The following is a 9,437-nucleotide window of genomic DNA, read 5'->3' as shown; positions in this document are numbered from 1 at the left end:
TTCCGCCACAGCAGCCACCTGAGCGACAGCAGTGATAAGGTGGGATCCTTAAGCCACTGCTCCACAGAAGTCCCCATGATTACTTTTCTTTCTTTCTTTCTTTCTTTTTTATGGAGGGGGAGTGGAGGAAAATTCTGTACAGTTCCATTTTTTTTTTTTCAATGAGGATCAGTTTTACAGAGAAAAAAGTTTTAAAATCATTTTTTTTTTTTTAAATCTTAGGGCTGTTGAATCCATCAGTAGCAGACGGGGGCCCACCACGTGCTCGGTTTGGGTAACGCGGTGTGGAGGTTTTTTTGGGTATTTTTTCCCCATTAGTTGGATGCTTCCAGTGCTCCCTAGACCCCTCTCTTTTGGCCTCGCTCTTTTGGCCAGAGAACCGGCGGTCCAGCCTGCGGTGCCCCCGCCCCTCCTTCCTTGCCTGGGCACCTGCTCCTTTTCTGGGGCCCGCCTCCTCCTCTTTCCTCCGCCCTCCCTCCCTCCCTCCGCCCTCTCCTTTTCCATCTGTCGCAAAAGAGTCGGCGGCGCTTGACGGCCGGTGTTGTTTGACGGCCGGAGGCAGTCGAGAAGGAGGAGGAAGCAGTAGTGGCAGCGGCTGCGGCGCCTGTGAGGGGGGCCGGGGTGAGCGCCGCGATCCAGGCCGGGAGTGAGGCGCGGGCGGCCGGGCTGGTGGGCTGGGCGGCGGGCCCGGCGGCCGCCCCCACGCCGCGCCCGGTGGCCCGATGTGGCTGCAGCAGCGGCTTAAGGGGCTGCCGGGACTGCTGTCGAGCAGCTGGGCCCGCCGCCTACTCTGTCTGCTCGGCCTCCTGGTGCTGCTTCTGTGGTTCGCGGGCTCCGGGGCGCGGCGGGCGGCGGGCGGCTTGCAGCTGTTGCCCTGGTCCCGCGGCAAGACGGGCGCCGCTGAGCCCTCTGCTTGTCTGGAGGCGGCCACCCGCGCCTGGCACGGCCTGCGGGAGCGGGGCGAGGCCGTACCGCTGGGCCCTGGAGTGCCGGCCCTGGTGGCCAACGGCTACCTGGTCCTGGACGTGGTCGGCAACCGGCTGTGGGTGACGCCTGGGGAGCGGGAGCCCTCCGTGGCACCGGACTTCTTGCCCTTCGTGCAGCTGCGCCCGCTGAGCGCGCTTTCTGAAGCTGGAGAGTCAGTATTGCTGCTTCGGGAAGGGCTGCTGCGGCGGGTGCGTTGCCTACAGCTGGGGACCCCGGGTTCGGGCCCGGCGGCCGCCGGCCCCGCCTCGGCCTCTGGCTTTGTCACGGGATCTGGCCGAGACTGCGTGCTGCTGCAAGAGGACTTTCTGGCGCACCGGGGCCGACCCCACGTCTATTTACAGCGCATTCAGCTTAACAACCCCACAGAGCGCGTGGCCGCGCTGCAGGCTGTGGGGCCCACGGCGGGCCCGGGCCCCAGGGCCTTCACCAGCACCCTGGAGAAGGTGGGAGACCATCAGTTCCTCCTCTACTCGGGCCGGTCCCCGCTTTTTTCCACGGGTCTGGTGTACCTGGTGGTGGTGGCCGCCAAGAAGCTAGTGAACCGTCTCCAAGTGGCTCCCAAGACGCAGCTGGACGAGACTGTGCTGTGGGTGGTGCATGTCTCAGGCCTACTGGACGCCCACGGGCTCAGAAGCAAAGCCGTCAAGGAGCTCAAGGTGCTCCAGGACTTGGCACGGAAGGAAATGCTGGAGCTTTTGGAGATGCCTGCGGCTGAGCTGCTTCAGGACCACCAGCGGCTCTGGGCTCAGCTCTTCAGCCCAGGTGAGGCCTGGCGAGTGTTTGACTCACTGTCCACAACTTGCACCAGGGGGAGCATGGTCCACCCTAGAGATGCCCCTCCAAAGGCTGCAGAGGGGACACTGAAGGGGAGAGTCCTGGGGTGGTTTAAACTTGGGCCTGGCATTTGATCTGGGCCTGCCTCTCTTGCTCCACCACTTAGTATCTGTGTGACCTTGGATGGGTCGTCTAATCTCTCTGGGCTTGTGTTCCATAATAACAGTAGCACCTGCCTCAGAAGCTTTTTATGAGATTCTAATGAAAGAAAGGTGTAAAGGGCAGATCTTATTGGTATTTGTTCCTGTAGATGAAGCCTCGTTTGAGCAGAGTGGCTTGGGGGTTAGTTTGTAACGGATAAACCCTGGGGGCCTGGCCCATCCCGAGTCTTTCCTCTGTTCCCACAGTTCTGGCTAGTGACAGGGAGGGGCTTTTTTGTTTTGTTTTTTGGGTTTGTGTGTGTGTCTCTTTTTAGGGCCACACCTGTGACTTATGGAAGTTTCAGGCTAGGGGTCAAATCGGAGCTGCAACGGCTGGCCTACGCCACAGCCACAACAATGCCAGATCCGAGCCGCGTCTGTGACCTACATCACAGCTCATGACAATGACGGATCCTTAACCCACTGAGCGAGGCCAGGGATCGAACCTGCGTCCTCGAGGATACTAGTCAGATTCATTTCTGCTGAGCCAGATGGGAACTCCAGGGGGGGCTTTTTGATGTGTTTCCACTAGGCTGAGGTTTGGCCTGGCTGTTGTGGCTGCGGCATTTTCATGGAGCAGCGGTGGAATCTCTTCAGCAGGAGGAATGTTCCTGTCATGTGAAAACTTCTTTGTTAAAAAAAGGAAATCCTAGCCTAGAGGAGAGAGAGACTGAGAGATGTTGGTTTCTAGTTGTCGAAATGCATATATTTAGTTGCTCAAAGAGTCTTTAATTTATTCAAGTGTTTGTTGAATGCTTCTGCCAGGAACAGTTCTCCCCATGGGCAATATGGAAGCAGACAGAAAGTTCCTGCTCTCATGGTTCTTAAATGCTGAAGTGGATGTTTCTGATACTTTGGGAGTTGGAGCCCCCTGGGGCTTTCTGGGGAGTGGCTGTGGGGAGTGAGGCCCTGAGGGGGACTCCTGGGTTTTGGGTGGTGGGCCCTAGCAGGTGTCTGCAGACAATTTAGGGAAGGATTGGTGCGGGGCTGGGAGAATTCAACCTTGTCGGGTTCCGTTTGCCTGTCAGACATCCAGGTAGAGACCCCACACAGGCAGATGGCTCTCCGAGCCTGGGGTTCATACAGATCTGGGGGATCCTTTGTTCAGGTGTTGTTTGAAGCCACAGGCCAGGTGGGAGGAAGACGCAGCCCGTGACTGGCCAGGGCATTGATGGCAGTTCTGGCGTTGGGGATGGGACTCTTGGCGCTGGAGGTTTGGCTGAGTCTGTGTCCTTCCAGGCTCTGGCAGGAGGCCCCACTGCCTTTTAACAGGATTTTCGGTTTCAGGCCCACAGGGTTCAAGGTGGTCACGTGAGGAGGCCTGGCAGGATGACGTTCTGTACTCAAGGGTGACTGGAACTGCTGCTTTCATCCTCAGGGACAAAAACTTCCTGTGTCTGCTGCCGTTTCTGGGTGGGGGCGCTGCTTCACACAGCAGCTTGATGTAGGGATTGAACCTGGGCCACAGCGTGAAAGTGCTGACTCCTCACCACTCGACCACCAGGGACCTCCCTCTGCTGCTCCTGATCTTTGTTAACCTCAGCCTCCCAGCCGTGCCTTTTCCTCCTTAACGTGCAGCCTTTGTGCGTTACAGGCGTGGAGATGAAGAAGATCACCGATGCGCACACTCCATCTGGCCTGACCGTGAACCTGACGCTCTACTACATGCTCTCCTGCTCCCCGGCCCCGCTGCTCAGCCCCGACTTGAGCCACCGGGAGCGGGACCAGATGGAATCAACGCTCAACTACGAAGACCACTGCTTCAGCGGCCACGCCACCATGCACGCCGAGAACCTCTGGCCGGGCCACCTGTCCTCCGTCCAGCAGATCCTGCAGCTCTGGGACCTGTGGAGGCTGACCCTGCAAAAGCGCGGCTGCAAGGGGCTTGTGCGGGCGGGCGCCCCGGGCATCCTGCAGGGCATGGTGCTCAGCTTCGGCGGCCTGCAGTTCACCGAGAACCACCTGCAGTTCCAGGCCGACCCCGACGTGCTGCACAACAGCTACGCCCTGCATGGCATCCGCTACAAGAACGACCACATCAACCTGGCCGTGCTGGCAGATGCCGAGGGCAAGCCGTACCTGCACGTGTCCGTGGCGTTGCGAGGCCAGCCCATCAAGATCTACGCCTGCGAAGCGGGCTGCCTGGACGAGCCCGTGGAGCTGACCTCAGCGCCCCAGGGCCACACCTTCTCGGTCATGGTCACACAGCCCATCACGCCGCTGCTGTACATCTCCACGGACCTCACGCACCTGCAGGACCTGCGGCACACGCTGCACCTCAAGGCCATCTTGGCCCACGACGAGCACATGGCCCAGCAGGACCCCGGGCTGCCCTTCCTCTTCTGGTTCAGCGTGGCCTCCCTCATCACCCTCTTCCACCTCTTCCTCTTCAAGCTCATCTACAACGAGTACTGCGGGCCTGGCGCCAAGCCCCTCTTCAGGAGCAAGGTACCGAGCCGCCGCGTCTTCAGAGCCTGGGCCCCAGCCTTGCATTCCGTCGCGAGGCTAGGATGGGGGAGGCCGGGGCAGGAGTAGGAGGTCCTTCGCAGCCTGTGTCCTCAGCCCTCAAGGCAGAGAGAGGAGGGAGCGCGTTTTGAGAGGACAGTAAGATTTGCCTTCCGAGAGGTGAGACCGTAGGAGGAGACAGCTGTGGCTGTGGAGTCCAGGCGGGCGTAGACCCCCTGGCCTCCCAGGGACATGGGCAGCCTCCCCCCATCCCTCCTGAATCTCAGCTCAGTTAAAAGTAACAGCAGCCAGGCGTTCTCACTGTGGCTCAGCAATAATGAACCCGCCTAGTATCCATGAGGATGGGGGTTTGATCCCTGGCCTCAGTCAGTGGGTTAAGGATCCGGTGTTGCCGTGAGATACTTGGCTCTAAGTTGCAGATGTGGCTTGGAAGCCGTGTGAGTGCAGCCCTAAAAAGAAAAAGAAAATGATAACTTCAGCAAACCCCTAAATTGACCCGACGCCTCTCCTGAACGCCTGGTGGGACCCCGCCCCCACCCGGGAGCCTGTTTACTGAGTCCGAGGTCCGTCCCTCGCTGAGGACTGGCCTGAGGTGGTCGTTTGATCAGCCAGGACAAGACCGTTCCCCTCCTGTTTCCTGAAACGTCTTTGCTCCCAGGAAGCGGTGGTTTTGACCGCGGGCGCTGTGGGGCTCTTGTCGGAATGTATCTTGGGGCTCAGGATTGGTGTCCCCGGGAGGCTCTGCCACCCAGTCTTCTCTGCTTTCCCGCTGCAGGGCTTCCCGGGAAAGCACAGGAGGGCGGCCCTTGTCAGCGGTCCTGGGCGAGGGCGCTTCTAGAGGGCCGAGCTGGTTCTCCGCCGCCTCTCGTCCCTCGTCAGACTGTAGTGAGTTGCAGGGTGCGTCCAGCCCCAGGGCTGTGCTCCTCCCAGTCGTCGAAGAGCCTGGGCCCCGCAGGAGGAAGGCCCCAGCCCCTCCGCACAGGCCTCCGTGGCTTCTGGTTTCTAGTGTCTGGCTCGAGGCCGGGACTTGGAGAAGGAAGTGGTGCTTGGCCTGCAGGAGCGGGAGCAGGGCAGAGGCAGGTCTGGGCCCCTCAGGCTTGAAGAACACGGGAAGTCGGGTCAAAGAGAAACGCGCAGACGGCCTTCGCGGTGCCCGTCCCCGGACATAGGGCTACATTTGCACCCCGGGGGTCTGGTGGCCTCCGTTAGGCATGCGGGCTGAGCAGTAGCTTCTCTGCCCTTATTCCGACAAGTCCACCCTTGGTTCCCACCCCATCAGGGGGACAAGCCAAGCTGCCTTCCCGGGTCCTGCCCCGGAGAACGCACGCCCTCCCGTTTACTCTCCCTCAAGCCAGGCCTCCCCAGAGCAGAGCCCAGGGGACTCGCCACCCCTGCCAGAGGGTGTGTCCGGCCCCCGAGTCCAAGGCAGAGCCTGGGTGGGGGCCACCGGGGCGCCTCCATCGCCTGCTTCCCTTGAGCGTGCTTAGCTGTCCATCGGGCCCGGCGTGCGCAGTAACAGCCTGTCTTGTCAATTGCACAGGAGGACCCCAGCGTGTGAGGGACACTCAGTCCTGCTTTCAGGCGCCACTTGCACAAGACGCCCGGCACTGAAAGTCGTGCTGCTGTGAACAAGGGATCCTTCGGAAGCACCCCGCCTTTTGTGCCTTGTTGGGGGACACCAGTGACGCAGAAGCACGTGTTCAGGAGTTTGCGTTGGGGAGCAGGGGAGGGGAGGGGCCCATGGCCGCTTTGTAAGCTTTCAACTCAATAAAATGAACCTGTACGGAAAATACTTGAAATTGAACTCACTCCTTCCACTTTCCCCCTTCTCTGTCCCAGGAAATAGATTCTTTGTTGAAAAGATTCTCGTCTAGGAAAAATTGTGTTCTTTTCCTAATTTAATGTGTTCTTTCTCGAATGAATTTTTAATTTATTGCTGAGATTTTCCCGGATGGCTTTGCATCCACTGCAGGGAGCGAATCTCGGTGGCGACGTCCGGCCCAAGCCGCCTGGGCGGGTCTGGAGGCCCACACGCCCACCGCCCGCGTGGAGCGGTGCCTGGGTCACCCTCGGTGTTGCTCATTGCCTCTTTCTAGTCCTGAGCCTGTGGATATCTGGGGTTTTGTACTTCTGGGCTTCGAGGGAGGTGTTTCACTTTCTAGTGATTGATGATTGTTGGGTTTTGAAATACCAAAGCTTTTTTTTTCTTTTTGTTCAGTTTTTAAATAAATCTCTTTCAAACTTCGTGACCGGTTTGTGTGTGGTTGAGTCTGACCCAGACACTTGGGTAGTGTCTGAATCACAAGCTGCCCGGGGGGTGATGACAGTATTCTTTCCTGGCGTCTTTTCCTCTTCAGAGTCCACTCGGGATATAGAGAGACCCCCCGTGCTACTCACCTGGCGGCCCTGCTGCGAGGTCCTGCCGGGTGGGCTGCTTGAGGCGTGTTCCCTGTCCCTTCCTGCTGCAGCGCCCCTCCTGCTGCCTGTGCCCAGGAGCCTGCTGTTGGCCTAGTGGCAGGAAAAAAGCCCCAGTGGGCCTCCTGCTGGTTGTTCCCAAAGCTAAGATCTGAGTTCTTCCTTGTGGGGAGAATGGAGCAAAGGGGGGGCCAGGCTCCCTAGTGTCCCATGGTTTCCCTGCTTTCCCAGAGGAGTGTTTTAAGCGTCCCCAGGAGCCAGGTGTGCTTTTGCCTAGGTGCTGAGTGTCCGGCTGGGAGAGGAGGTAAGCAAGGTCAGGGGTGAGGAGCGGCCCTGCTTTTCCTGTGGCCTCAGTCCCACGCACCTCCCACTGCTGTTCCGGAGGGTGCAGGGCAAAGGAATGCGTCCCCCTTTTAGCCGCGGGTATTGGCTGGCAGGGGTGCGGGCGGTGTGATTAACCACGTGACATGCCCTCTAGTCCTTGCGTTAAACGAAGCCACTCGACAGCAGGAGCAGTGCTTCATGGCTCCCACTCACTCGGTTTAGCTTGAAACCAGCCGCCCTTAAATGTGTGGAAAACACCGGCCGAACCCCTGGAATATCGGTGGACAAATACTTGTGAATTGTCACGCTTAATGAAGTGCGCATGCGCGTTAGGCATTTGCCATCAGCACGCCCCGTGCAGGGAGGAAGTCGCTGAAGGTTAGGATCCCAATTTTAGAGCCGCGGAAACAACCTGGGAATAATTTGCTCAAGGCCACGCGGTCCAGGCTGGGATGCAAACCCGGGCTGGCTGTCCGCCCAGCCTCTCAGCCCCTACACCTCGCTTTTCTCCGCCTGCTCCTCTGATGGTCCCCGCGCGATGGGATCGGGTAATGCATTTTTTCCTCTCCTCTGGGACTGCATCTGCAGCCCCTCTGAAAGCAGCTGGGTGTCTGCCACCCGTGCAGGGGGAAGGCTGCTCTCCCACCGTCCAGTAATGCACCGGAGGTTCCTTCTCGGGCTGGATGCACGAAGAAGTTTTCTCTGGTTGCTTTTCAGGGGTAGACACCTGGATTGGAAAATCCTATCCAGCACTTCCCAACAGCTGAAAAGTTGGTTTGGAAATGTATTAGCTCCCCGAAAACCTCCCCTCGTCCTCTCAGCCCCCTTTCACCGCTGCCATGGTTGCAGCCCCCAGCTCTTTCCAGGTGTGAGTTCCCGACAGCACCTGGCTTCAGTTTCTCTCTGACCTTCTGGAAGCTGCTCAGCGCTCAGCACATGTGTCACCTCAACACAAGCCAAGGATAACGCTGCTTGGGGCAGCCCTCCTCCCAAGGGTGATGGAGGCAGTGGACCAGCGCTCCCTCTTCGGACCCCTGGGAGGACAGCTCTGAGAGCCCCTCAGAGGGCAGGATCAGTGGGAAAGAGCCCGGAAGACACCCTTGATGTGTTTCCCTCTGTTTCCACCCTCCCCCGGGTTCCCTCCTGTCCCCTGGGATCTCTTTCTAAATAAACCACCTGCACACCACCAGCTCTTGCTTCAGATCAAGACACTGCCCAGGAGACCCGTGGCTCCTCCGGAGGATTTTTCCCAAGAGGAAGTCTGATTCTCCTGTGGGTGTTGTTATGGAATGAGTGTTGCCAAATGAAAGTTCCCAGGCTAAGAGTCGAATCGGAGATGCAGCTGCCAGCCTACGCCACAGCCGCAGTAATGCAGGATCCGAGCCACATCTATGACCTACGCTGAAGCTTGCGGCAATGCCGGATCCTTAAGCCACTTAGCGAGGCTAGGGATGCAACCCACATCCTTACTGATACTATGCCGGGTTCTTATCCTGCTGAGCCACGATGGGAACTCCTCATATTCTTAAAAGAATGCCTGACGCTTTCAAAAAACCTTAAGAACAAGCAGTACCCGATGTACCTGATATTAGTTAAGAATCCGACTGCAGCAGCTCGGGTCATTCCAGGCACAGGTTTGAGGCCTGAGCAGTAGGTTGAGTCTGAAGTTGCTGTAGCTGTGGTGTAGGTCGCAGCTACAGCTTGGATTCAATCCCTGGCTCAGGGACTTCCATATGCTGTGGGTGTAGCCATTAAAAAATATAATAATAAGACCCCAAAGCACAAGACAACCTGCACTTTGGGGTCTTTTTCAGCCTCCAAGAAGTAGCAGTGGTCTGACCTGCCGTCTGCTTAGGGGGCTGGTGGGTCACCCCACTTGCTGAGAGGAGCTCCCTGCAGGAAGGAGCCTTAGGAGTTCCCGTATGGCTCAGTGGTTAATGAATCTGACTAGGAACCATGAGGTTGCGGGTTTGATCCCTGGCCTTGCTCAGTAGGTTAAATATCTGGCGTTGCGTGAGCTGTGGTGTGGGTCGCAGACGCGGCTCGGATCCCTAGTTGCTGTGGCTGGCTGTAGGCTGGTGGCTACAGCTCTGATTAGACCCCTAGGCTGGGAACCTCCATATGCTGTGGGAGCAGCTCGAGAAAAAAGGCAAAAAGACAAAAAAAAAAAAGAAAGAAAGAAAGAAAGAAAAAGAAATAAAGGAGCCTCGCCTGAGCTGCTGGGTGCCGGCTGAGCAAACAGCCTTGCCGTGAACAAGCTACCTGGTCTGA

General features: G+C 58.2%; 1 protein-coding gene across 3 annotated transcripts; it reads left to right on the top strand.

Moving 5' to 3' along the window:
- Positions 1–549: 549 nt before the first annotated feature.
- On the top strand, positions 550–6,219 carry KIAA2013 (KIAA2013 ortholog). Of its 3 annotated transcripts, none has more exons than XR_007136468.1 (4): positions 551–1,749; positions 3,556–4,409; positions 5,203–5,324; positions 5,968–6,219. XR_007136468.1 is itself a non-coding variant. In XM_047791834.1 (4 exons), exons 1-3 carry the CDS (start codon positions 723–725, stop codon positions 5,263–5,265), a joined length of 1,944 nt encoding a protein of 647 aa, XP_047647790.1. In that variant the 5' UTR covers positions 551–722; the 3' UTR covers positions 5,266–5,312; positions 5,968–6,219. The 3 variants fall into 3 exon arrangements, 2 of the variants coding, with proteins under 2 accessions (XP_047647791.1, XP_047647790.1); XM_047791834.1 differs by having other exon boundaries at positions 5,203–5,312; XM_047791835.1 differs by lacking the exon at positions 5,203–5,324 and having other exon boundaries at positions 550–1,749.
- The last annotated feature ends 3,218 nt before the right edge of the window (positions 6,220–9,437 follow it).

Source organism: Phacochoerus africanus, chromosome 8 (assembly GCF_016906955.1).
Source record: "Phacochoerus africanus isolate WHEZ1 chromosome 8, ROS_Pafr_v1, whole genome shotgun sequence".
Lineage (NCBI taxonomy): Eukaryota > Metazoa > Chordata > Mammalia > Artiodactyla > Suidae > Phacochoerus > Phacochoerus africanus.
This window is presented reverse-complemented; position numbering and strand designations above follow the sequence as displayed.